This window comes from Lithobates pipiens, unplaced genomic scaffold (genome assembly GCF_037356315.1).
Source record: "Lithobates pipiens isolate NorthernLeopardFrog02 unplaced genomic scaffold, aLitPip1_a1.2 Scaffold_27, whole genome shotgun sequence".
NCBI lineage: Eukaryota > Metazoa > Chordata > Amphibia > Anura > Ranidae > Lithobates > Lithobates pipiens.
Window position 1 is genome coordinate 188416372 of NW_027507788.1, and position 27781 is coordinate 188444152.

Here is a 27781-nt window from a genome sequence, read left to right on the forward strand (position 1 = left end):
TGAGCCTGTGGAACGCACGTTGCAAGTGAGACATACCACGGGTCTGAAGCTGTCATTTCTCCAATAGTTGTAGGACTTTGAGAGGAGTTTCCATAGTATGGAACATTTGTTTTTATTTTCTATTTTTACCTTTTTTGTCTTTCTTTTTCTACTGTTTTCATTTTGGAATAAAAACATTTCCTTATTTAAAAATACTACACTATGGGAGCCCATATCTAATTTCTTGCATGAAAACCCTTACCTATACTGGATATTGGAGAGAGCATTAGGATAGGAGCACAACTGGTTGATCTGGGCTCGGAGAGAGATCGTTTGCACACACAATTTGATCCAACTGCGGGATATCCTTGGAAGGTCCATAGGAGCTGGATATTGGTTGGAAAAGTTGGAGCCTGGCTGAATGATCGGTACATCAAGCCTATATGCTATGCGAGATACCCCTGTAGGTGTTACTGAAGTTGGTGAGTGGGGACCCAAGAGGGGGAGCACTTAAAAGTCACTGGGATTTTGTTCCTGTGTATCATCACCAAGCACTTAATTATCACACAAGGCTTTGGTTGGATTGATTTTTTTGATGTATATTTTTTTGGACGTGGCATGCTAATTTTTTTTGAGGTCGTTTCATATTGTTTCAATTATTTTTTATTTATTTATTATTATTTTATTTTATTTTTTATTTTTTTATTTGTCTTACACTTTTGGGACTATATATATATTTATTATTATTATTATTATTACAAAAACAATTTTTTGGATTTTATTTATTTTGGTTACTTTTTTTTTTTATATACTGGTAGTTTTGTTATTGAAGCATTACGGTTTATGTATCACTTTGAAATATTTATTTATACCTAGTTCATATTTATTTGGCAATCTAGTGAGGTTTGCACCACTAGCATATGCACATTGGTAATTTATTAGGATTGCACTATAAGTATATGCACATTTATTAGTCACTATAGAGGCACATAGCACCTAACAAGTGAACGGGGTCTGTCACCTTTCATTATATAGGTAGTGCATTTTGCTTTTAAAGGTAAATTAGAGATCTGGGGTATTTTTTACATCAGATCCCTCAAAAAAGAGTACCTGTCATCCTTATTTCTACTACAAGAGATGCTTACATGCCTTTCAATAGGAATAAAAGTGGTAAAAAATAAAGGGACAGAGAAAAATAAATAAATAAATAAATAAAGTAAAATACATTTTTTTTTAAAGCGTCGCCTATGGAGATTTTTAAGTAACGTTGTTTGTTAACGTTCCACGAGCATGTGCAATTTTAAAGCATGACATGTTAGGTATCTAACATCTTTCACATTATACAAAAAAAATGGGGTAACTATTGTGTTTTGTTTTTAGTTTTTTGTTTTTTTATTTATTAAAATTAATTTTTTCCCAAAAAGAAAAAGAGTTTTCTAACTGTGTAGCTGTGTACATGTCTCCTGGAGTTATTTCTGGGTTCGCAGGCTCCAGAGCGGCGATGATGTCTCTCCCGCTCATGAGAACTGCCGGTCATGGCACAGGCCCTGAAGAAACCGCATGAGCGGGGCGTTTCTTCAGTGCACATGCGCTGATGACGTTGGCGCAAGCATATTCAATGAATATCTCCTAAACTGTGCAAGTTTAGGAAATATTCACAGTACCTACAGGTAAGCCTTATTATAGGCTTACCCATAGGTAAAAGTGGTGTAACTACCCTGTTTCCCCAAATAAGCTCTACCCTGTTTCCCCAAAAATAAGCCCTAACCAGAAAATAAGACCCACAAGGACTTTAACTAGGGCTTATTTGGGGGGGTAGGGCTTATATTGCAGCCATCAACGACAATCACGCTAGGTCTTATTTTCGGGGAAACAGGGTAGGTATTAGACATGTGTGATTTGTTTGACTTTTCAATTCGTACGAATTTCCTGAAATTCATACGAATCCGAAATACAAATTTTTATGCATACGAATTCCGTACAAAATACGAAAATTTTGTTCATGAAGTTCGGATCCAAATTCATAACAAAAATTCGTAATTGTTACGAAAAGTTACTGAACCTAAAAGTTAACACCCCAGGAAACTAATTTTTGGATGGTGCCCATGTCTACTAGGTATACAGCCACTTTAATTGCAAGTTTAGGTCTAGGCGATATAGAAAAGAAGATCTACTTTCTTGATCCTCCATTCCCCGTGCTGCCAAACTGGTCCCCACAGTGTCTTCTCCATGATTCTCCACCAAGTCCTGACCTCATCAAGACCAATGCAGTCCATAACCCTACATAGACAGGTGGATGCTTCAAGGTTTGATGTGTTGTGCGTTCAGAGATGGTATTCTGCATACCTTGGCTGTAACAAGTGGTTATTTAAGTTTCTGTTGCGTTTCTATCATCTCGAATCATTCTCCCTTCTGACCTATGACATCAACAAGTCATTTTCCTCCACACAACTGGATATTTTCTCTTTTTCGGGACCATTCTCTGTAAACCCGAGAGATGGCTGTGTGTAAAAATCCCAGTAGATCAGCAGTTTTTGAAATACTTAGACCAGCCCGTCTGGCACCAACAACCATGCCACATTCTAAGTCACTTATATCCCCTATCTTCCCCATTCTGATGCACGGTTTGAACCTCAGCAAGACGTCTAGATGCCTAAATGGATTGAGTTGCTGCCATGTGATTGACTGATTAGCAATTTGTGTTACCAAGCAATTGAACAGGTGTATCTAAAGTGGCCGGTGAGTGTACAGTGCCTTGAAAAAAGTATTCATTCCCCTTGAAATTTTCCACATTTTGGCATGTAGCGCTGACATTCTTGCCTATTGATGTGGTTATGTATGCTTAATGTAAGGTTTATGGACATTACTGTGGTTTCATACCAGAGCCATCTAGTGACCAAATATGGGTAATGCACCTGTTTATTATCACCACAGAACAACCTAAAGACTTGTACAGGAAGTGACTGTTTGTTTGGGTTCTGAAGGTTTACCTTGTTACCCAGGAGTCTGTGTGACCTACCCATGAACACTCTTTTACGCAGTGCATGCTGGGTAGGGGATAAAAGGGACCCAATTGGCCATTTTAGGTCTCTTGGGACCACGCTGCCTGCCTGTGCGGATCTGTGGAGAGGTTTCTCGGAGACAGCGGCCGATAACCATTGCAGAGTGCCAGCTTGTTTGTTTGTGAGGTGACCTGACGGAGCCTGAAAGACGGTAGCTGGATCGAGAAGGTCCAAAGGCAATCAGCAGAGAATCGGAGAACCGGATTGATTCAGAGGAGTGATACAGAGCGTCTGGCCCAGCTGACAAAAAGGCAAGCTACAGTCACCGGGCCAAAGTGATCATGCGGAACTCTGATCCAGTTGGTGAGCGGGTTGCGGCCCACCATTTGTTAACTTTTGCACGCAGTTAAACTCACATACAGGCCTCAGTGGAACCTATATTTCCACGGAGGCACAGCAGAGCAACTGACACTGAACAGGCTTGAGGCCTATCTACCTTGGCGCCTCAAGCGTTTGTAAATAAGTTACTGGACTTACACCAGGAGCATTTCAGCTTAATCCTCCATGAATTTTGGATTACAAATACATATTTAGCTAGTTAGCGAAGAAAAGAAGACCCCAGATAAAAGTATTTTAAGTGAGGCCTCACATATAGCATTTAAAGCAGGGGGAGCTCCCAGGTTATACATATATATACATTTTGTATTGTGTTATATTGAAATATATTGTGCTGTCACCCTACGTTGGGATGACAGCACAATTCCTGTAATCACCTGTGTAAATATTTTGCGGGAAAGATATTTCTGGTTAAGTATCCAGTTGTGTGGCATATTGTTTCTTCCCACCAGGTGAGGCCAGTGGATCCTGAGGGTATAATACAGGTACTTTGCATTGTTTTATATTGTACTGTATTACACTGCACCACAGCTGAGCCAAGGGGATTGAGTCAAGTTAGTGGGGTTTCTAAGAAGAGTGCAGGCCCAATCTAATCAGCAGCTCCTTTGGGGGTTAGTGCTACAGTCATAGTACAACTAAAAACATAAATGTATGTAATGTATTTTATGCGATAGACCAACACAAAGTGGCACATAATTGTGAAGCGGAAGGAAAATTATAAATTTTTTTTTTTTTTTTTTTACAAATAAATATCTGAAAAGTGTGGTGTGAATTTGTATTCAGCCCCCTTTACTCTGATACCCCTAACTAAAATCTAGTGTAACCAATTGCCTTCAGAAGTCCCCTAATTAGTAAATAGGGGCCGCCTGTGTGTAATTTAATCTTAGTATAAATACAGCTGTTCTGTGAAGCCTCAGATTTGTTAAAGAACCTTAGTGAACAAACAGCATCATGAAGGCCAAGGAACACACCAGACAGGTCAGCTATAAAGTTGTGGAGAAGTTTAAAGCGGGGTTAGGTTATAAAAAAATATCCCAAGTTTTGAACATCTCACAGAGCTCTGTTCAATCCATCATCTGAAAATGGAAAGAGGATGGCACAACTGCAAACCTACCAAGACATGGCCGTCCACCTAAACTGACAGGCCGGGCAAGGAGGGCATTCATCAGAGAAGCAGCCAAGAGGTCATTGGTAACTCTGGAGGAGCTGCAGAGATCCACAGCTCAGGTGGGAGAATCTGTCCACAGGACAACTATAATGCCTTGTACACGCGGTCAGCAAAATCCGTCAGATTTTTTCAGATGGATTCTGTCCTAAACTGGTGTTGCATGCACACGGTCGGACAAAGCTGTCGGAAAATCTGATAGTTTCGGAACGTGATGACGTTCGTTCGTTACGACCTGACTATTTTGAGGCCAGTAGCCAATAGCTTTGGTCTCATAATTTGATCTGCGCATGCGTTTGAGATCCTGCTCTCAAATTTTTTCCGTCTGATAGAGCCCACACACGATCGGATTTTCCGACAATGTAATCCGCTCGGACCTTTTCTATCAGAATTTCCGATCGTGTGTACAAGGCATTAGTCGTGTACTCCACAAATCTGGCCTTTATGGCAGAGTGGCAAGAAGAAAGCCATTGTTGAAAGAAAGCCATAAGTCCCGTTTGTGAGAAGCCATGTGGGGGACACAGCAAGCATGTGGAAGAAGGTGCTCTGGTCAGATGAGACCAAAATTGAAATTTTGGCGTAAAAGCAAAACGCTATGTATAGCAGAAAACTAACACTGCACATCACCCTGAACACACCATCCCCACCATGAAACATGGCGGTGGCAGCATCATGTTGTGGGATGCTTTTCTTTAGCAGGGACATGGAATCTGGTCAGAGTTGATGGGAAGATGGATGGAGCCAAATACAGGACAATCTTAGAAGAAAACCTGTTAGCCCTTGTACACATGGTCGGACATTCCGACGGAAAATGTCAGATCGGACCGCGTTGTCGGATAATCCGACCGTGTGTGGGCTCCATCAGACTTTTTCCGTCGGAATGTCCGACCAACAAAGTTTGAGAGCTGGATATAACATTTTCTGACAACATGATCCGATCGGACTTTGTCTGATCATTTGTAGAGAATTCCGATCGGACAAAGTGACACGCATGCTCAGATCAAATTACGAGACCAAAGCTATTGGCTACTAGCCACACCATAGTCCCGTCGTAACGAACGAACGTCACCACGTTCCAAACGATCAGATTTTTCTACAACTTTGTCCGACCATGTGTATGCAACACCAGTTTCGGACAAAATCCATCAGAAAAAATCCGACGTATTTTGTTGTCGGAATGTCCGACCGTGTGTACAAGGGCTTAGAGTCTGCAAAAGACTTGAGACTGGGGCAGAGGTTCACCTTCTAGCAGGACAACGACCCTAAACATACAGCCAGAGCTACAATGGAATGGTTTAGATCAAAGTATATTCATGTGTTAGAATGGCCCAACCAAAGTCCAGAAATAAATCCAATTGAGAATCTGTGACAAGAATTTAAAATTGTTGTTCACAGATGCTCTCCATCCAATCTGACAGAGCTTGAGATATTTTGAAATAAAGAATGGTCAATGTCACTCTGTAGATGTGCAAAGCTGGTAGAGACATCCCCAAATAGACTTGGAGCTGTAATTGCAGTAAAAGAAGGTTCTACAAAGTATTGACTCAGGGGGCGCCATACAAATGTACCCCACACTTTTCACATATTTATTTGTAAACCATTTTGAAAACCATTTATAATTTTCCCTCCACTTCACAATTATGTCCCACTTTGTGTTGGTCTATCACATAAAATCCCAATAAAATACATTTACACTTTTGGTAGTATATAACAAAATTTGGAAAATTTCAAGGAGTATGAATACTTTTTCAAAGCACTGTATATGTAAAGCACTGTTTAGCTTGTGTAGTAATAAATTAAAATAATAAAAAAAAAATATCCATTTGAATCATTTTGGATAGATTCTCTGGCCCATCAATATGCAGACAGTTTGCTCTGGAAGCTTACCATTATTAACAATTAGTTATACTCACTCGGTGTGCGGTTTACAGTTTTCTGTGGCGGAGTTGATGGAGGAGTACGTGCCAGGGGGGCATGCTTCACATACTGTGTCCTTTTCTGAAGTCCCTGAAAAAGGCACAGAAAATTTCACTCGGTATTTTATTAATTTTATTAGGCCCCGTTCACACCCATTTCTGCTTGAAGCTTGTAGCTCTAAAACGCTCAGAAAACCAAATCCTATTAATTTCAATGGCCTCTATTCACATCTGAGCGTTCTGTCATCTGAAGCAAAATGCCTGAAGCTCAAAGTACATGAGCCTCTTTTTTGGCAGATTACAAGCGTTTTTGGGCTCCATAGACTTCAATAGAAACATGTGACTTGCGTGTTTTACAAGTGCTGTACGAGCATTTTCTGCTCAAATAGCAGCTCTCTCCACCCATAATTTCCTCTCCCTCTCCTCCCCCTAGTGCTTTCTATTGGCTAAACCTAAATGCCTGAAGCTGTAAAACGCTTGTAATACACTTCTAAAACGCTTTAAAAAAGCTTGTAAAAAGCTGCAAAAAAAGCCTGAAAAACGCCAGTAAATTTATACGCTTAGGTGTGAATGGAGCACCACTGCAGAGGCTGATCAGAGAGACACAGAACATCAGGCAGAGTTCCCCACTGCTGCACAGACAGTCACACGGCATTTCCTTCTTGCATCCAGACACAGAGAACAGTCTTTTGGCTTTTTTTTTTCTTGTTGTTGTTTTATTAGGGCAGGGGGTCGGCAACTCCTCGATCCCGGTCCACCTGTCTACCGTCGGCAGGTGACAGGTGGACCGCGAACAGGTTCCCGCGCTGTCGAGCCCCCGCCTTCTATGTGTCAGTCCTTTGTCCCCAGGGGTCAAGTCCTGGGGAAAAAAGTGTGGGAACTCCCACCCAAGATCCACCCTCCACCAACAAAAATAAATAAATGATACGCTCATATGCATATATATTTCACAGAAAATACAGTGCAACATTTATTGTAAAGTGCCAGTTTACAAAAACAAAGTAAGTTAACTTGTCAAACTAACAGAATAATCACCAAAAGAATGGAGGACAGCAGAACAGAGGTGGACAGCAGCAGAACGGAGGGGGACATGGAGGAGGACACGAAGGAAAACTGGAGGGGGACAGCAGCAGAATGGAGGGGGAGTGGTGGACACAGCAGCAGAACAGAGGGGGAGTGGGGGACACAGCAGCAGAATGGAGGGGGAGCATGCTCACTGTAACTAACAAAGTGTGTGTAACACACTAACCTGGAAGTTTGTCAATGACTCTGGCGGATGGCAAACTCGCGGTGGACTTCGTGGACGGGAGGACTCGGAGGCACAGCTCAGGAGAGGAGAAGTTGAACTGGAGAAGTCTGGCAGCTCAGAGTTGGGATGCACTGCTGGCAATGTGCTACAGCGGCTGCGGCAGTAGTCGGCGGCAGCCCGGGACTGTCTGGCACTGACTGGGCAGTGGGCACAGGCTGGATCCTTACCAGCAGTAAGTGTGGCTCTGTCTGGTTTGGTGTCTTTGGCTGGCTGCTCTCTCTGAGGCGCTGTGCAGCCTAGCAACCATTTACATTTGTGGAAAAAGTACAGGAACTCCGTTCCCATGCGTTCCCGCAGGACTTGAGCCTTGCTTGTCCCCCCTCCCGAGCCTCCTCTGCGGCTTCGCTGCGCCATCTATGTCCCGGTGCCTCTCTCCCGCCTTCATCCTCCTCCTCCGACATCGCTGTAATCAGTGAGCAGTGGAGACCGGCTAGAAGCACAGCCAAGGACAGAGGGCGGGAGGAAGAGCTGGCCAAACAAACTTTTTATAATTTACCTGCACTCACTACCACTGGTAGCACAGCAGAGGGTGCTACATATTCATATTGCGGTCGGTAAATGGTTAATACTTTCATCTGTAAGGTTGCAAGATGCCTGGGCGGTGAGCAAGCAAGCTGTACATAGAACATTATAGCTGTCAATGCGCAGAGGGTGGCTGCTTTCAATGGGGGTTCTTCCAGAGACTCCTGCGCTAGAAAGCAGTGGGATCTGTATGTAGTGATTCAGGAGCTGAGCCCCAATAAAAGAATGGAGGAGATTTGCAGAGGTGCCAATTGTTGGAGGAAATGCTCAAGAGAATCGTTTAGGATAACAGTGAGTCTTTATTATTCATAACATCACAACTCAAAGTAAATCCCCTAGATGGCAAGGGTCCCCCAAGGGCCTCGACAGACTCCCTCAGCACTGCTTCTCCATCTTCCACCTGACAGCGTGGCTGGCATGGCTCATGGCTAGTTAAGGCCTCTTTAGTTCCCTGCCAGGTCTACATCCTGAAGATTGGCTAAGAGCCCCCAATATGCAAGGCAACCCTCCTAGCCTCTGCCCACTAATTTCTAGAATATTCTCCAAAATTTTAGAACCAAAGGGCTTCCAGGATGAGTCATCCAGCCCAAACCTCTAATAACCCTGACCCAGATTCCATGACTTAGGTTTATCCCTGGGCCAGCTATAATTTACCTGCACTACCACTAGTAGCACACCAGAAGGTGCTACATATACGTATTGCGGTCGGCAAGTGGTTGATACTTTTCATCTGTAAGGTTGCAAGATGCCTGGGCAGTGATCAAGCAACCTATACATAGAACATTATAGCTGTCAATGCGCAGAGGGTGGTTGCAGTTAATGGGGGTTCTTCCGGAGAATCTTGCGCTAGAAAGCAGTAGGATCGCGGTGTATAGGAGATTCAGGAGCTGAGCCCCAATAAAAGGGTGGAGGAGATGCGCAGGGGTGCCAATTGTTGAAGGAAATGCCCAAGAGAATCTTTTATGAGAACAGTGAGTCTTTATTAATCACAGCATACACATATAACACAGTTTTCATGACTTGTGCTGGCAACCTCATCAGGAAGATGTATTGTTGTGACACTAAACTATAGGTATGGCAAAAGCTAATTTTTTTTTTTTTTTTTTGGACATTCATTTTTTTTTTTCACTGCCTTTACAAACAACCTTAATCAGCTTAAACATTTTCAGATGGACTGCAAATTTGCAGACAGTTGACGGGCCCAGTGCAGGCTGTGTTTAATGAGCCTTTCCTAATAAATAAACCTTTTGTACCTTTTGTCTTTACTCCTTGCCCAGGTGGGCACTCTTTGTGGCGCTTACACCGTACACACGTTTTCCCTAGAGGGCTCTGGCAGTAGAGCCCATCTTGGCACTGGCAGACTGCTTCTGTATGCAAGGAGCAGCTCTGAATCTCCACAAGCTGATCACCTGTGAATGAAATATATTTATTGGTAAATTGCTGAAATAGAAGTAACTAAACATGTTTTCCTATGAGAACCTTACTTTAGGGATCTCTGTTCCTAGGATAAACACACAAAAAAGCATAACGTGCTGGCACCTAGAGCTCCCTACAAATACATGCAATGGGGGAGATTTACTAAATCTGGTGCAGCTCTGTATTGTAACCAATCAGCTTCCAGGTTTTATTATCAAAGCGTAAATGAACAAGCTCAAGTTAGAAGCTGGTTGGTTACTAATCACAGCTGCACCAGATTCTGTATGTTCCAGGTTTAGTAAATAACCCCCAATGCGTTGCTGTAACAGTGCAAGTATAAGACTGGAAAGGGGGCTCATGGGATCTATGATATAAGCGCAACTGCATCAAAATAACTTCTTTCCAATGAGAAAAATACATGTTCTAATTTTGAATTCCACATGTGCATAACTGGAGGACCCATAAACAGTGGGGTGTATTTATATAAAATTACTATAACAACTTGTTGCAAATAATTGTAACCATGTTTAAAGGTGATGGACTGGCCAAGCAGACCTAAACCCTATTGAGCATCTGTGGGGCATCCTCAAACTGAAGGTGGAGGAGCGCAAGGTCTCCAACATCCACCAGCTCCGTGATGTCATCATGGAGGAGTGGAAGAGGACTCCAGTGGCAACCTGAGAAGCTCTGGTGAGCTCCATCCCCAAGAGGGTTAAGGCATTGCTGGAAAATAATGTTGGTCACACAAAATATTGACACTTTGGGCCCAATTTTCACTTAGGGGTGTACTCACTTTTGTTGCAAGCGGTTTAGACATTAAAGAGGAAGTAAACCCTGATGGGTTTACTTCCTCTTTCATTCCCTGCAATGGCAAAGCATAATGGACAGTAGTGCATCGCATAGTAGCCCATTATGTGTCACTTACCTGACACAGGAGCCAGCGATGTCACCGCTGTCCCCTGTAGTCCGGCGCATCCATCTTTTCGGTGGGGTCTCGCAGCTCCTCCGCTGTCATTCGGCGGAGCCACGATTACGTCACTCCCGCGCATGCGCACGGGAGCCGACACGCGCGGCAGCTCCGTTGTTGGAAATGCCGCGCTCAGTGCGCCTGCGCGCCGCTGTCTACGGCGCATGCGCCGTAGACAGCGGTGCCTGTCTTCGGGCAAATATCTCCTAAACCGTATAGTTTTAGGAGATATTTCTTGGACCTACAGGTAAGCCTTAATTTAGGCTTACCTGTAGGTCAAAGTGGTTTGTAAGGGTTTACAACCACTTTAATGGCTGTGTGTTGAGCTATTTTGAGGGGACAGCAAATTTACACTGTCATACAAGCTGTACACTCGCTACTTTACATTGTAGCAAAGTGTCATTTGTTCATTGTTGTCACATGAAAAGATAGAATAAAATATTTACAAAAATGTGAGGGATTTTGTGAGATTCTGTATGTATATGTGTTTTTTTTTTTGTTTTTTTTTTTAATGGCACCCTATGTGGACCATCATGAAGAAGGATAAATTATGTCCCTGTGTTTGGTCACTCTTCAGAATGCTTAATGAATTCTCATTGGTTAAAATCTAAACTGGCACAGCATATACACAGAGAAGGCAGAGCAATCCCTTGTTGTATGTTGAACCATCTTGACAAAATATAGAAGCCGTTACCTATATTACACTTGTTGCAAGTTGCACATTGAGGAGGTGATCTGTTCCAGTTAATGAACTCGCCGGCACTACAAGGCTCTGCACAATCCTTATTGATGTCCTGAATACAAGCGAAGCGTTTCACCGTACCTGGAAATTAATAAAAAGGTGGCAACAGTGAAAATAGTAAAATTCAGTCTTGTATCCCCTAATGCTGTTAATGGAGAGAAATTATTTCAATATTTTCCAAAAGTAATTTCTGATGTAATTTTCACATTTTAATTATTTATTATTAAATATTAATATTAATTATTTAATAAATAAAATATATTTAATATTAATACTTATTTTATTATAACTATAGATTTGTAGATTAGTCACTAGAGTACTTTAGCTATTACAGTGACCCTGCTTAACATCTGCTGAAATAGATACCAGCCACAATTGGACTATATTTGTTTACAGTGCGTCAACTGACTCATTGACTTGCATTGAGAGAAGAAGCAGTAAAGCACAACCATTGTGCTGCAAAGCAGGAAGCAGAGTATGTAAAACAGCAACATGGTTCCTTCCATGTACATATGTGATAAGAAACTATATATAGAAACAAGGACTTAAAAATAGAAATAGGATTTAAGGGCAGACATCAAGCAAATTTAAGCCGCGTACACACGATCGGATTCTCTGACGGGAAATGTGTGATGACAGGCTGTTGGCGGAAAATCCAACTGTTTGTACGCTCCATTGGACAATTGTTGCCGCGGACAAATGTTGGATGGCAGGCTTTAAATTTTTCCGCAGACAGCGATCTGGTGTCGGATTTTCCGAGCGTGTGTACACAAGTCCATTGGACAAACATCCAAAGTACAAACACGCATGCTCAGAAGCGAGGATGAGCTGGAAGCGGTCAGTCTTGTAAACTAGCATTCGTAATGAAGAATTAACATTTGTGACGTGGTAAATTCTGAAATCTCGAAATACATTCTCCTTCTTTAATGGGATAATAATGAAGCTGCTTTGCTGGGGATACTGACAGAGTTATTGCAAATGTATTTTTAAATGCTTTTATTTTCTAGTGATATCAAGAATAATATTATTATGGTTGTTTGTTTTTGTTTTTTGGTTTTTTTGGGCAAGTTATCACAACACCATTATCCCGTAGTTTTTAAGATAAAAGATACAACTATGTTGGTGTCCTTTGTTAATTTTACATTGTATTTTTTTAACTGTAACTGCCTACTGCCAAACTGTCATTTGAAGTAAAACACATAGCCAAGTATTATCCACAATTGTTTTTATTGTGCATTAAAAAAAGGAAACAAATAAAATTAGACATGCTATCTGCCAATAGAACTTAACCAAAAAGTGTATTCTATGCATCCAAAAATACAGAAAATATACCAAATCAAATCATTATTCAACCAAAAAATAAAATAAAATGCATGTGTCCTGCTTCTTAATATAGGGGGTCAACAATGCCAAGAGATGGGGGAAAGCAGGGGTCCATCATGCAGAGATAATTCTGAAAATAATACGGATTATTCTCCTGGAATTCCCGCAGCAAAGGCATATGACATAATTGGTCAAGATTTAATAAAGCAACCAATTTTTGGTCCAAGAAATCCTCCTCCTCCTGTTCCTGGACTGGACTTGGGCCAAAGCAATAACTCCAAGGCCAATAATAACACGTTATCACCTCCGATTCTGCAACATGTCTGGTTGATGAACGGCCATTCAGAAATGAACTGAAAAGCATGAAATGAAAAGTGGCATATGAAAAGCACGAATCAACACTCTACATACTTCTACTAACATGAAATCAGCAGAAGGAGCCCAAAGGGTGGCATCTGACAATTGAACTTCCTCTTTATCGACTCGTAGTATGTCTAGTATGTCACTACGTTTGTGTTTGTTGGCAGACAATTGTGTGCCGTTTGTATGCAAGACAAGTTTTTGGCCAATGCCCTTCGGACAAAAGTCAGAGGCTTTGTCTGCGGAAAATCCAATCATGTGTATGAGACTTAAGTTTTCATGTGTAGCAAGAAAAAAAGACAGACTTCACATTCCTTTGAGGTCTTGCTGAATGAATGCAGTGGCTCTTGTTGAATATTCCTATAACAAGTGTTTTTTATGTAGCACTGACCCCCGAAGGAGCTGCCGGTTTTGTTGGGCTTACCGTTACCTTCTTGACCTCGTGTTCGTCTAGAGGTTTCCCGAGGTAGATGTCCCAAAGAATTGTAGAAACTGACACTGATTCCACTTTTGGGATATTTATTTGAAAAGTAGTAAACAAAACAGTCTCTCTTTGAAGGGTAGAAGATTGGGTAGGAAGTTCAGGTACTCTTGGAACTGCAAAAGATAGGAAGTCTCTCACTATAGAAATCCAGAGAATTACCGTTCACAACTGGATTCTCACAGCTACCGGATAGACCTCCTCTCACTAGGCCTAGCAGCCGATAGAGTGTTTAAGCAAAGCAAGGTCTCCGCCACAGACCTTGATATAAAACACTTGAACTAAGTCTTTGCCACAGACTTGAATATAGAACACTTGTGAATAAAGTCTCTGCCACATACTTGAATGTAACTGAGGGACGTAGATACATTTAGAGAGCTATCATATGGTACCAGTATCTCGCAGCCGGCCCGGCGATACCGTATGAGTGTAGATTCACTTAGTGTCCTTAAACTGAGCCTCAAGGCTCCTTCTGAGAAGCCAGCCTTATGCGTGGCCTTCTCCCGAAGAGTCCTCCCCTGGTTGCTTCTCCAGTTGCTGGGCTTCTCCACAGATGAGACGGCACCGGACCACCTTTGAATCCTCCTCTCAGTTACTTTGCCTCGGGCTAGCCAGCCCTGAGACTCGGAATTGGATGGATCTGCACCCCAGGCCATGAGGGCCATGGGGGCTGGTCAGGAGGACCAAGATCAAACAGAAACATTTTCTGGACCGGAACCCCGAAGCACGTGATCTCAGTACCTTTCCCAGAATGCACAGCAGGATGACACACCCACTGGGCTGGTTCCCGAGAAAGAATGACACTCAATACACCTAGTTGGACTACTTTCTCACACTTGCCAGTGGTGACAGCAAGACCTGTGACCAAGGAGAACCCCACGCAGTCCAGCTAGACTGACTGGTACTGAAATCATAATTTGACATAATTAGCCCTAAAACCCAACTGTGATTTAGGAACTTTAAAATTACAAAAACACATAGCGCATGCTCATAAGGAGCCGGCGCTACATTTATTTATTGCTTTATTTAAAAAAATGCTAAAAGATTTCTCACCTGGCCCCGGTAACCTTAATGATATCTTCTCCATTTGATACATATTTTGAAGGTTGCGTGTCTAATCAACTGCATCCTCCTGCACCACCTCCCTTCCACGGGCCTTAGCCCATCTTAAAAATGAGGATATTAGTTTATAGCTGATCTCATTTCAGAACTGTTACCAACATGTCAGCCCTGACCATGTTCTGAAAGTTGAGACAGATTCTGAAACCAAAAGACAACTTCGGCCTGCAGTAGCATATCTGTATAAATAGCAGTTTCGAACTGCTTTACATTTTTTTATTGGGGCGCACCATTTCTCGTTTTGAGCATCATCCCTCTCTGTTCAAAGTTACTGTAACATGACTGTGCTCGTCGACCAAAGGAAGCGTGTAGAGAAACCGCAAAGCCGCCCGTTAACTCCGGGATATCGGAAGATATCGCTTTTATTCAGGGCAAAAAATAGTAAATGTTCTCATATATAAATATGTTATATTTATTTACAGTATTTACACTATGTTACCAAAAGTATTGGGACGCCTGCCTTTACACACACATGAACTTTAATGGCATCCCAGTCTAATGCCTTGTACACACGGTCGAACATTCCAACGACAAAATCCATCGGATTTTAGTCCAAACTTGTCTTGCATACAAACGGTTGCACAAAGTTGTCAGAAAATCAGATCGTTCAGAACGCAGTGACGTACAACACGTACGAAGGGACTATAAAGAGGGCAGTAGCCAATAGCATTTGTCTCATAATTTATTCTGAGCATGCGTGGCACTTTGTCCGTTGGAATTGTCTACACACGATCGGAATTTAAATTATCAGATTTTGTTGTCGGAAAATTTAAGATCCTGCTCTCAAACTTTGTGTGTCGGAAATTCGGACAGAAAAAGTCAGATGGAGCCCACACATGATCGGATTTTTTCCGACAACACAGTCCGATCGCACATTTTCCATCAGAAAGTCTGACCGTGTGTACAGGGCATTAATCCGTAGAGTTCAATATTGAGCTGGCCCATGCTTTGCAGCTATAACAGCTTCAACTCTTCTGGGAAGGCTGTCCACAAGGTTTAGTAGTGTGTCTATGGGAATGTTTGACCATTCTTCCAGAGCAGCATTTTTCCATACTAGATTCCCCAAGAGGTTCTCCCCCCAGTGTATAGAGTGCATTCATATTTTTTCCACCCAAATGCAGTATTTTACATTTTGTACACTGAACCTCGTTTGCCATGTTGTTGCCCACCCCATTATTTTGTTCAGATCTTTTTGCAAGGTTTCCCAATCCTGTGGAGAAGTTATTGCGGACAACACTAAGCTAGGCAAATACAGATATTGAACTGTTTACCCCATCCTCCAGGTCGTTTATGAACAAATTAAATAGGACTGGTCCCAGCACAGAACTCTGGGGGACCCCACTACCCACCACTGAACATTCAGAGTACTCCCCATTTATCACCACCCTCTGAACTCACCCTTGTAACCAGTTTTCAATCCATGTACTCACCCTATGGTCCATGCCAACGGACCTTATTTTGTTCAGTAAACGTTTATGGGGAACTGTGTCAAATGCTTTTGCAAAATCCAGTTACACAATGTCTACAGGCCTTCCTTTATCTAGATGGAAACTCACCACCTCATAGAAGTTTAATAAATTGGTTTGGCAAGAACGATTCTTCATGAATCCATGCTGATTACTGCTAATGATACCGTTCTCATTACTAAAATCTTGTATATAGTCCCTTATCATCCCCTCCAAGAGCTTGCATACTATTGATGTTAGGCTAACTGGTCTGTAATTCCCAGGGATGTATTTTGGGCCCTTTTAAAAAATTGGTGCTACACTGGCTTTTCTCCAATCAGCTGGTACCATTCCAGTCAGTAGACTGTCAGTAAAAATTAGGAACAATGGTCTGGCAATTACTTATATTCTGGCTTTCTATGTCTTCCCCTCATCAACATGCTACAGAGATGTTTAAATGTAAAATTTTCAATACACACTTTATTTTAAACCCAGTTATATCTTGGATCTTTGTGCTTTTCTATGTAACGCAGACAGATCATGGCTGGTGGGAAAGGCTGGCAGCATCCTGTACTTTTCAGAAAAGTCCTCAGTCCTAATGCAAGCAGTGGCTTTGCTCTCAGGGGCAATGCAAATATTAAAATGCCTTGATGGATGGATGTTAGTCTGGAGGGGTGGGTGTTCCTAGACAAGCTGTATTTACATGCAGACCACCCTAAGTAATGCCTACATGTAATGCTAACCCTGCATGAAAGAGGTGAAATGCAATAATTGAAAAGAGCTGACCAAGGATAGTCGGGCTGGGGAGGAATAGGTTTGATCAGTACTCTGCGGCCCAGGGGTTAGATGTGACCCTTTGCTTGCTTTTTTCTGGCCCATGCAGGACTATTTCATCCACTGATACCAACAATGGGGTTTAATCCCCCCCAATGAACCCAATGATGGGACACAGTTTTGCCCTATGACACTAATGATGGGGCACAATTTCTCCCACTGACGCCAATGATGGGACATATAAAAAATGCTATAAATAGCCGGGCTAAGGTTTATACTTGGTTGCTGCCGCCCTACAGATCCTCAGCCCCCAACAGAAGGCTGTGGATTTGCAAATATTTTATAAAGAAATAATAGGGCCCTAGGCGCTACCCCAAAAAATTATTATATGAACTAAATCAATATTTAGGGGGAGTCTCCAAATTCCTCTCTACCACCCGAGGACAGAGACCCTCCTAAGCAAAAGGAAGAACAGAGTGTCTTCTCTAATAGTGAGATCACGCTACATATATTTTATCAGACTATAATATCCAATGAGGCTATCAAAATTGTATATAGTATTCTCCTATGCTAAGTGCGTGTACAACCATACACTTAAGATGGACACCCCATCCTCTGCATACAACCTATTGTATAAAACAATACAGTGTTGGGATTGATTAAACCAATGAAAAATTATAAGTAAATGTAAAAAATGATTATGAATATCAATATCAAGCAAAAAACTCTATATAAATCAGACCATAAGTATAAATGTGAGGTGCTCAATCACAATGCTTCTATATCATTAAATTAGCCCACACTATGTATCTCCATGTGAAAAAAAAGTAAATCCATGTGGTAATAAAGTCCAAATAATGTGCAAAAATATTATAGTCCGATAAAATATATGTAGCGTGATCTCACTATTAGAGAAGACACTCTGGTCTTCCTTTTGCTTAGGAGGGTCTCTGTCCTCAGGTGGTAGAGAGGAATTTGGAGACTCCCCCTAAATATTGATTTAGTTCATATAATAATTTTTTGGGGTAGCGCCTAGGACCCTATTATTTCTTTATAAAATGATGGGACATAATTCATCCCATTGACATCAAAGATGGGAATTTTTTTCCCCCACTGACATCAGGAACCTTTTCTACTCCCAATGGCCACAGTCCGGCCCTCCTAAAGCCTGAAGGACAGTAAACTGGCCCTTTGTTTAGAAAGTATTGGAGACCCCTGGGTTAGATGATGCTAGGGTTGCCACCTTTTCTTCAAGTCAAACCCTTTAGCGGTGCACAGCATTTTTTTCTTTAAAACTATACATATATTTTGCAATTAAATAACATTTCTAATCATTTGAAGTTAATAACAAGAGCCCCCCTTTACACCTGGATCCACGGAGTTCCCCTTTTACATCTGAACTTGCAGAGTTCTCTTTCACTGTAAGGGGGAACTCTGCAGACTCTGATGTAAGGGAGAACTCTGGGGCCTCTAACATAAAGGATGCTCTGGGAACCCTGATTTAAGGGGTAACACTGAGAACTCTGATGTACGGAGAAGACTCTGATGTAAGGGGAAACACTGTGGCCTCTGGTGTAAAGGGGAACTCTGATATAAAGGGTGCTCTGAGAACCCTGAAATGCCTTAGTGTACTTACTCAGAGGCAGGAGAGAGATGAGGGGAGACTTGAGTCACAGACAGGGATGGATGGTGAGCTCACTCAACCCTTGGCAGTTAGCACCTCTTATCTAGATGTATCTGAGGCTACTGGACATCAATCCCCAGTGCTGTGTCTCAGAAAAGGAAAGTTGGGGCTAGAAATTTGGAGTGTGGGAAGACACAAAGGAGTAAGGGTGGGGGGAAGAGGTGCAGATTGAGCCCTCTCTCCTCTCCCGTCTTTGTATATGTTTTGGGGGGGCGAGGTTTGTTAATGCTGGCTTTAGGCGCTGTGAAAAGAGTAACAGACACTCTCAGCTTAGACAACTGCAGCTAGAAACCTTGCTGGGAAGCCATAGTCCAGTCTAAATAATGTGTCCAGGTTTCAGGCAGTCTGAAACCCGGATGCATGATTTCAAACCCGAACTGTCCAGGTGAATCCTGGACAGGTGGCAACCCTAGATGATGCTGGAAGTCCTCTAGCCAGAAAAGGAGGGTGGGTTCTATCTCACTTGCTGCAGATTCTAATGCACATTGCAAAAAGCTCACAGTGTGCAGTGAAATCTTTTTCAGTACCGGAGAGGAGCCCGTACAAATTCTGCAAGCCTAAAGGGAAAGCTGGAGTTCAGTTTTAATGTACATCTCTGGTGCCTGGAACATAATGTGCAGTGTTTTAGCTTATATTTCATCAGGATGCAGTGCTGTATGACAGCAGTCAGGGGGTGCTGTACCATAGAAATTGACAGTATAATACAAAGTGGCAACACCCGAGGATAGACAAAAAATAAAATACATGCAGCAATCTTCCTGACGAAGCATACCATAACCACAGTGCATCACATACATCACAACATAGGTGCATCAAAGCTGCTTAACCTTAGTGTGGGAGTCTCCAAACTTTTCATTATGAGGACTACATCACATAATTTGTGATTATTGAAAATTTAAATGAATGAATATGTTTTTTGTAATTTGCATGAAAGTCCAATTGGAATCCCCAGCTTACACCAGGGTCCACATCAAAGCCCCCTGTTACATCAGGGCCCCCATCAAAGTCCCCTGTTACATCAGGTTCCTCATCAAAGTCCCCTGTTATATCGGGTTCTCTGTCACAGTCCCTTGTTACATCAGATTTTCCATCAGAGTCCCCTGTTATATCAGGTTCCCCATCAAAGTCCCCTGTAACATCAGGTTCCCCATCAAAGTCCCCTGTAACATCAGGTTCCCCATCAGAGTCCCCTGTTACATCATCAGGTTCCCAATCATAGTACCCTGTTACATCATCAGGTTCCCCCTCCAGAGTCCCCTGTTACATCTGGTTCCCCATCAAAGTCCCCTGTTACATCAGGTTCCCCATCAAAGTCCCCTGTAACATCAGGTTCCCCATCAAAGTCCCCTGTAACATCAGGTTCCCCATCAAAGTCCCCTGTAACATCAGGTTCCCCATCAGAGTCCCCTGTAACATCAGGTTCCCCATCAGAGTCCCCTGTTACATCATCAGGTTCCCCATCAGAGTCCCCTGTTACATCATCAGGTTCCCAATCATAGTACCCTGTTACATCATCAGGTTCCCCCTCCAGAGTCCCCTGTTACATCTGGTTCCCCATCAGAGTCCCCTGTTACATCAGGTTCCCCATCAAAGTCCCCTGTTACATCGGGTTCCCCATCAAAGTCCCCTGTAACATCAGGTTCCCCATCAAAGTCCCCTGTAACATCAGGTTCCCCATCAAAGTCCCCTGTAACATCAGGTTCCCCATCAGAGTCCCCTGTTACATCATCAGGTTCCCAATCATAGTACCCTGTTACATCATCAGGTTCCCCCTCCAGAGTCCCCTGTTACATCTGGTTCCCCCTCCAGAGTCCCCTGTTACATCTGGTTCCCCATCAGAGTCCCCTGTTACATCAGGTTCCCCATCAGAGTCCCCTGTAACATCATCAAGTTCCCCATCAGAGTTCCCTGTTACATCATCAGGTTCCCCATCAGAGTCCCCTGTTACATCATCAGGTTCCCCATCAGAGTCCCCTGTTACATCATCAGGTTCCCCATCAGAGTCCCCTGTTACATCATCAGGTTCCCCATCAGAGTCCCCTGTTACATCATCAGGTTCCCCATCAGAGTCCCCTGTAACATCAGGTTCCCCATCAGAGTCCCCTGTTACATCAGGTTCCCCATCAGAGTCCCCTGTAACATCAGGTTCCCCATCAGAGTCCCCTGTAACATCAGGTTCCCCATCAGAGTCCCCTGTAACATCAAGTTCCCCATCAGAGTCCCCTGTTACATCAGGTTCCCCATTAAAGCCTCATGTTACATCAGGTTCCCCTTCAAAGTCCACTGTTAGGCTGGATTCACATCTATGCATTTTTAGAGCTTTTTGCATATTTGTACTACAGTCCATTTATCATGGTTTCCTATGGAACACGCTCTGTAGTGCAAATCTGCAAAATGCAAAAAGCACAAAAAATGCATAGGTGTGAATCCAGCCTTACATCAGGTTCCTTATCAGAGTTCCCTGTTGGGGGGGCGTGGCCAAGATGGCAACCAGCTAGGACGTGTTTGCAGAGAGCTCCGCACCTGGCAGGCTATTTATCCGGCATTTAGGGACATATATCTATCCTCGTGGGCCGGTGAAGCGGTGGTGAGGCTCGGGGATGCGCAGGGGTAGCTCCGGTTCCCATAGGAAGAAGCACACAGCCCCGGGAACCCCGCCGGGAACCCCGCTACAGACCCGCGCGGCACGCGGGCAGGCCTACACCAACATGGCGTCTCAAACGGACCACGCTGACACGCCACCGCTGGGTGCTGATCAATTCCAAGCTCTTATGCAAGCGATCACAGGCTGCCAGACTACCCTAACCACTAAGATAGAGCAGATACAGCTCGACATGGGGCTTATCCGGCGAGATATGGATAAACACCGGGAGCGGCTTGCCGAGGCGGAGCGGAGGGTTGGAGACGTGGAAGATGTTACCCGCGACCATGATGCCTCCCTCCGTACCCTGCAGGTGCGGGTGAAGGCGCTGGAATCCAGGGCTGAGGACCACGAGAACAGGAATAGGAGGAACAACCTGAGGTTGGTGGGCCTGCCGGAGGGGTCGGAGGGCCGTGACACCGAAGCCTTTACCGAACGTTTGCTACGTACACTTCTCCCGCTCGCTGAGTTCTCTCCTCACTTTGTCGTGGAACGAGCGCATAGAATGCCGTCGGTTCGTGGCCCGTCGGGAGCCCCGCCGCGCACGTTTATTTTCCGTCTTTTGAACTTTAGAGACAGAGACCTGGTTCTTCGGGAGGCGAGGAAGGTGGGGGACCTGCGCTTTGAAAATGCTAAAGTAATGCTCTTTCCTGATTATTCTGTGGAGACGCAGAGGCAACGCAGGACATTCGACCAAGTCAAGGCCCAGCTGCGCACCAAAGGTCTCAAGTACAACATGATGTTCCCCGCGAAACTCAGAGTGATTGACGGAGAATCCGTTCGTTTCTTTACCTCCCCGAGTGAGGCCTCCAGATGGATCGACTCCCTTCCCCGGCAGGGATAATTTTTGATGGTGATTACCTGACTGGGGTCCACAAGCATCACAAGATTCGCCCAGTAGCATGCGGATCGGTTTCCCCCCCCCCCCCAGCTCTGTCCCTCCATCTCTGAACTTGGAGCTCCGGTTGGAGTGCCCCCCTCCTTTCCATTAGTGGTTTTGGGCAGGGGGAGAGGAGCCGACCTGATATTCTGATGCTCCTTGGGGGGGGTCTATGGGTTCATGTTTTCATATTACTGCCTTACGGGCCTTAGGGCCTTACCCCTCCCCTAGTTTATGCCCGGGGCGGTTTGCATGATTACTTCTGGACGTGGACACACTGTACCGAGGATGCTGGACCCCGTTACTCCGAAGTTGTCGTCCAAACTTTTGGGGGGGGTTGTTTTTTTTTATTTTTTTATTTTTTCTCTTTTTGGTTTTTGTCTCCTTTTTGATGGACGAGTTGTAACTAAGAATGGGCCCTTGGAACATTCCAAGAGAATCTTGCACTTCAATCTGAGGCGTCACTTATACTATTGTTTGTTCCCCTTTAACTTGTTTTTTTTGCCTCCAGGAAGCGGCTGCGCTGGAGTCTGTCTACTCTGCGCAGGAGACTCTGTCCTAGGTGTGCTGGTTGATACGCACCGCCCCCACGGGAGATTTCTCCTTTAAATGGGTTTAATTACATTTGGTTTGGGTTCTCAAACACCCTGGGGTTGTTTTTCTGGGGTGTGGGGTGGGAAGGGAGGGGAGTTCTGTTTTTTTTTCTGTTTTTTTTGTTGTTTTTTTGTTACATGCTTCCATGTTTTCTGCTATAGACAGCGCTACTATAACGAATGTACAGGGTATATCATTGCATTGCTTAGGATAAGATATTTGTGCCTTGGCCCCGGTCGGGCGGTCATATCAGTTGGTCCCCCCCTGTCCTTCCAGGTTATGGCTCCGTTGAAGATCCTCTCCTGGAACGTTAGGGGGCTTAACCAGAAGATTAAACGCTCTCTTGTTTTTGACTACATGAAAAAATATGCTCCGCATATCTGTATTCTTCAGGAGACGCACCTAGTGGGGGGAAGGATTATGGGTTTGAAGAGGCCCTGGGTGGGATACCACTATCATGCCACATATTCCGGCTATGCCCGGGGGGTTAGCGTCCTGATCCATAAGTCCCTTAATTTTGAGCCTCTTGATATTGTTACAGATAAGGATGGGAGATACGTGCTGGTGCACGCCACAATAGATATGATAGAGATGGTGCTGGTGGGTCTTTATATGCCTCCTCCTGCGGATCTGTCTTTACTACATAAATTGACTGCCCTGATAGCCCAATTTTCATGACAATGTGGTTATAGCAGGGGACTTTAATATTCCTCCTAATCCTTCCCTGGATAGGTTGACGCCTGACCGGGCCACAGACTCTCCAGTTTCTCGCTGGGCACAGGTGTTTGGGCTGGAGGATGTCTGGAGGTGGAAACACCCATCAGATCGCCGGTTTACGTGCCATTCCTCCTCCCACAACACACTCTCCCATATTGACCTTGTTTACGCTGGTGCCCCCATGCTTCCCAGGGTCCTTGGAATAGAGTTACTTCCTCGGGGCATCTCTGACCACTCCCCACTGTTGTGTACATTGCAGACCTCTACCCCTCAGAGGGATAGACTATGGAGATTGTCTAGGTACTGGATTGAACATCCCACTATTGCCTTTGAGATGGGCGGTGAAATCCGGGGATTCTGGGCCTCAAACGTTGGCACGGCTTCTGGGGGGATGGTCTGGGATGGCTTCAAGGCCTATATGAGGGGGTGTTACCTCTCTTCCATTGGTCGGGAACGCAGGAATGATAGGATCACGGTAGAGGAGGCAGAAGCCAGGGCCCAAGAACTGGAGACCCGATTCACCCTCACGGGTAACCCGCTCACGGCTCAGGATATGAAAGTAGCGTACCGAGAGGTGGTGCTGCTTAGGGTGGCTAAGACAAGCAAACGTCAACTGGCTCAGACGCAGAGGATTTTTGAACAGGGTGAAAAGACGGGGAGGTTGTTGGCCTGGATCTCTAGGGAGCAGGCCCCAATCTCCACTATCCCTCGAATACAGAATAGTGCTGGGACACTGGTGACGGATCCCCTTGCCATTAACGCTTGCTTTGCGGAGTTTTACTCCACCCTTTACTCATCTAGGGTGCAGTACTCAGCGCAGGAGTTAAGTGCTTTTTTAGAGGGGGTGGCGCTCCCTGCCCTTACTTCTGAGGCCAGGGATGGCCTGGACTCCCCGATCACTCTGGCGGAGGTCCGACTTGCACTGGGGTCCATGCAGCCGGGGAAGACCCCTGGAGAGGATGGGATACCCCCGGAATTTTATAAGCACTACCTGGAGGAGGTGTCAGTTAGAATGCATGATATGCTTACCGCGTCCCTCCGGGAGGGAGATCTTCCTCCATCTATGGCACAAGCCATCATAGTGGTGATCCCTAAACCTGGGAAGGACCCCCAGCTGTGCTCGTCATACCAACCCATCTCCCTGCTCAACTCGGACGCGAAGGTGCTGACCAAAATCCTTGCCAGGCGACTGAATGAGGTTATACTTACCTTGATCCATGAGGATCAGTCTGGCTTTATGCCAGGGAAGGGGACGGATATTAATATTCGCAGGCTTTTTACTGTCTTGGCCTCGGGGGATGTAGAAGGCGGGGAGGAGGTTGTGGCCTCCCTGGACGCGGAGAAGGCCTTTGACTCCGTGGAGTGGGACTATTTGTGGGCAGTCCTCCGTAGATTTGGATTCGGTCCAGCCTTTATCTCGTGGGTCAGGGCGGTGTACAGAGCTCCCACGGCCAGAGTGCGTACGGGTGCGGTCCTCTCCCCGCTCTTTCCCCTACACAGGGGAACCAGGCAGGGGTGCCCCCTGTCCCCAGGGCTTTTTGCACTGGCAATTGAACCTATGGCGGCTCTCCTCCGCTCCTCTCCTGAGGTTCGGGGTATTGTCCGGGGTCCTTTGCAGGAAAAAGTTTCGTTATACGCTGATGATACCTTGTTGTATCTCAAGGACGACGGAGCCTCCCTACAGGCGGCATTGTCGCATATCGACCGGTTTGGACAGTTCTCGGGTATACGCATAAACTGGGCGAAATCAATTTTATTCCCACTACATGATGGTGCGGGTGGTTCCCGGGTGGATGGGCAACTGCAGAGGGTTTCTCAATTTAAATATCTGGGAGTGGAAATACACAGAGACTTGAAACAATTTATTACCCTTAACCTGAGTCCGGTGGTCACCCAGTTGACCCAGAGGTGTATTGGGTGGAGGTCCTTGCCGCTTTCACCAGTGGGACGGGTCAATTTAATTAAAATGTCGGTTCTTCCTCGGTTTACCTATCTCTTCCGTCAGACCCCAGTCCACATCCCGCTTAGATTCTTTAAGAAACTAGATGGCATTGTCTCGTCCTTTGTTTGGAATGGTAGGCCCCCTAGAATAGCTAAAACAACCCTCCAACGGCCCCTTGTGCGTGGCGGTCTGGCACTGCCCTGTTTTCTGAAATATTACTGGGCGGCAGTCCTAGTGACTGTCAGGTGGTGGCTCTCCGAGGGCCCAGTCAACCCTGGGTCCTCGTTGGAGGCGGCGTTGTTGGGCTCTTATGCGGAACTCAGGAACCTGATCTATAGGGGACCCCGATCTAACCCTGGGATAACTCTTCCGATGCGCACGACTCTTAAAATATGGGATCTGGTGAACAAAAGGTTGGTGGGCGCAGGGGTGTGGGCCCCGGGGACTCCCCTCTGGGGGAACCCCCGCTTGCCCCATTTTCAATCCATCCCTGATCCGATTGTTTGGGCCAGGCATGGAGTTACAACACTAGGGGACATAGTGTCTCAGGGGCAGCTACTCTCCTTCGATGCTATTAAACAGGCCAGGGACCTCCCGAACCATATGTTTTTCAGATTTCTGCAGTTGCGACACGCCTTCCGATCTCAATTCCCATCTAGAGTGACTCTGGGGGTGTCGGCGGTGGAGGAGGCGCTTGGTCCTGCGGGGGGAGGGACGCGCACACTGTCCACGATGTATGCCGCGCTGACCGTATTTGACGAGACTAGGATCTCCCATTTGTTTGAGCTCTGGCACGGTGACATTCCGGAGCTTACTGAGGAGGACTGGGAGGAGGGTTTACAGCAATACCTGACCCTGGCGATTTCTGCAAGGGATAGGTTTATACAATTGAAGTTCCTCCACCGGGTATATTTTTCACCGGCACGCCTGGCAAGGATTTACCCTGACCGATTGACTACCTGCCCCAGATGCAACGAAGATGATGCTGACTTTTTTCACATGGTGTGGTCCTGCCCTGGGGTAGTGGGATTTTGGAGGGGGGTCCTGGCCGACATTAATGCTGTGGGGGAGCTTACGATTCCACTTAGCCCGCTACCTCTCCTGCTGGGTATCTGTGATTTTTTGGATATTTCCTGGGGGAAGAAACTGTTTATTTTTTACACTACACTCTATGCGAGGAAAGCAATACTACTGCAATGGAATCAACCTCTCCCTCCTACTAAACAACTGTGGCAGTCCCTGGTGAACGCAGCTTTGCCGCTCTTCAAACTCACATATCTGGGCAGGAACTGCCCTGGGAAATTTGGAAAGATTTGGGCGGCATGGGTTGAGGCGAAGCATTTGACCATTGCTTAGGCTAGGGGGAGTGGGGGGTGGGGGGGGGGGGTTCCCGTTTTTGTAATTTCTGTGGTTTTTTGTGTAGTGGGGGGAGGTCTCGGGGAGGTTTTGCATTCTATGCTGCAATGATTAGTGACTCTACACACTGTTAAGAACTGTCTGTGCTTTCTATGTGATACAATTTGATTATCTGTCTACTCAAAATATGTATGTACCCTGCTGATGCATGTCTGTTTTCTGTTTTTCTTTTGTTTGAAACATAAATAAAAATCTTTGTTAAAAAAAAAAAAGAGTTCCCTGTTACATCGGGTTCTCCATCAGAGTCCCTTGTTACATCGGGTTCTCCATCAGAGTCCCCTGTTACATCAGGTTCTCCATCAGAGTCCCCTGTTACATCAAGTTCTCCATCAGAGTCCCCTGTTGCACCAGGCTCTCCATCTGAGTCCCCTGTTGCATCGGGTTCTCCATCAGAGTGCCCTGTTGCATCGGGTTCTCCATCAGAGTCCCCTGTTGCATGGGGTTCTCCATCAGAGTCCCCTGTTGCATGGGGTTCTCCATCAGAGTCCCCTGTTGCATGGGTTCTGCATCAGAGTCCCCTGTTGCATGGGTTCTCCATCAGAGTCCCCTGTTGCATCGGGTTCTCCATCAGAGTCCCCTGTTGCATCGGGTTCTCCATCAGAGTCCCCTGTTGCATCGGGTTCTGCATCAGAGTACCCTCTTACATCGGGTTCCCCATCAGAATCCCCTGTTACATCGGGTTCCCCATCAGAGTCCCTTGTTACATCAGAGTCCCTTTAGAGTCCCCATTAGAGTCCCCTCTTTACATTAGAGGGCCAGTTAAAATCTTGCAATGGGTCATAGTTTGGAAACCCCTGCTCTAGAACATGGAGCTAAATGCCATCATATGCATGGATGGACATGGACTATAATAGAGCTGTGTTTAGATCCGTAAAATAAATAAAACTGCCTTATGGATCAGGACCAGGTGTTTTGATATCTGTGTGCATAAACCCTTAAGCAGCAGCGGACTGACCATTGGGCCACTCGGGCACTGCCCGAGGGCCCCCGA

The 27781-nt window shown here is 45.0% G+C and overlaps 1 protein-coding gene across 1 annotated transcript in view; it reads right to left on the minus strand.

Moving 5' to 3' along the window:
• Nucleotides 1–27781, minus strand: part of LOC143934424 (tumor necrosis factor receptor superfamily member 8-like) — an 84774-nt gene that overhangs the window by 21446 nt on the left and 35547 nt on the right. Inside the window, exons 4-6 of the mRNA XM_077458030.1 lie at nt 11367–11495; nt 9543–9698; nt 6456–6549 (exon numbers count right to left, since the gene is read on the minus strand). Coding sequence (XP_077314156.1) covers nt 6456–6549; nt 9543–9698; nt 11367–11495 — 379 coding nt within the window. The remainder of the gene's footprint in view (nt 1–6455; nt 6550–9542; nt 9699–11366; nt 11496–27781) is intronic.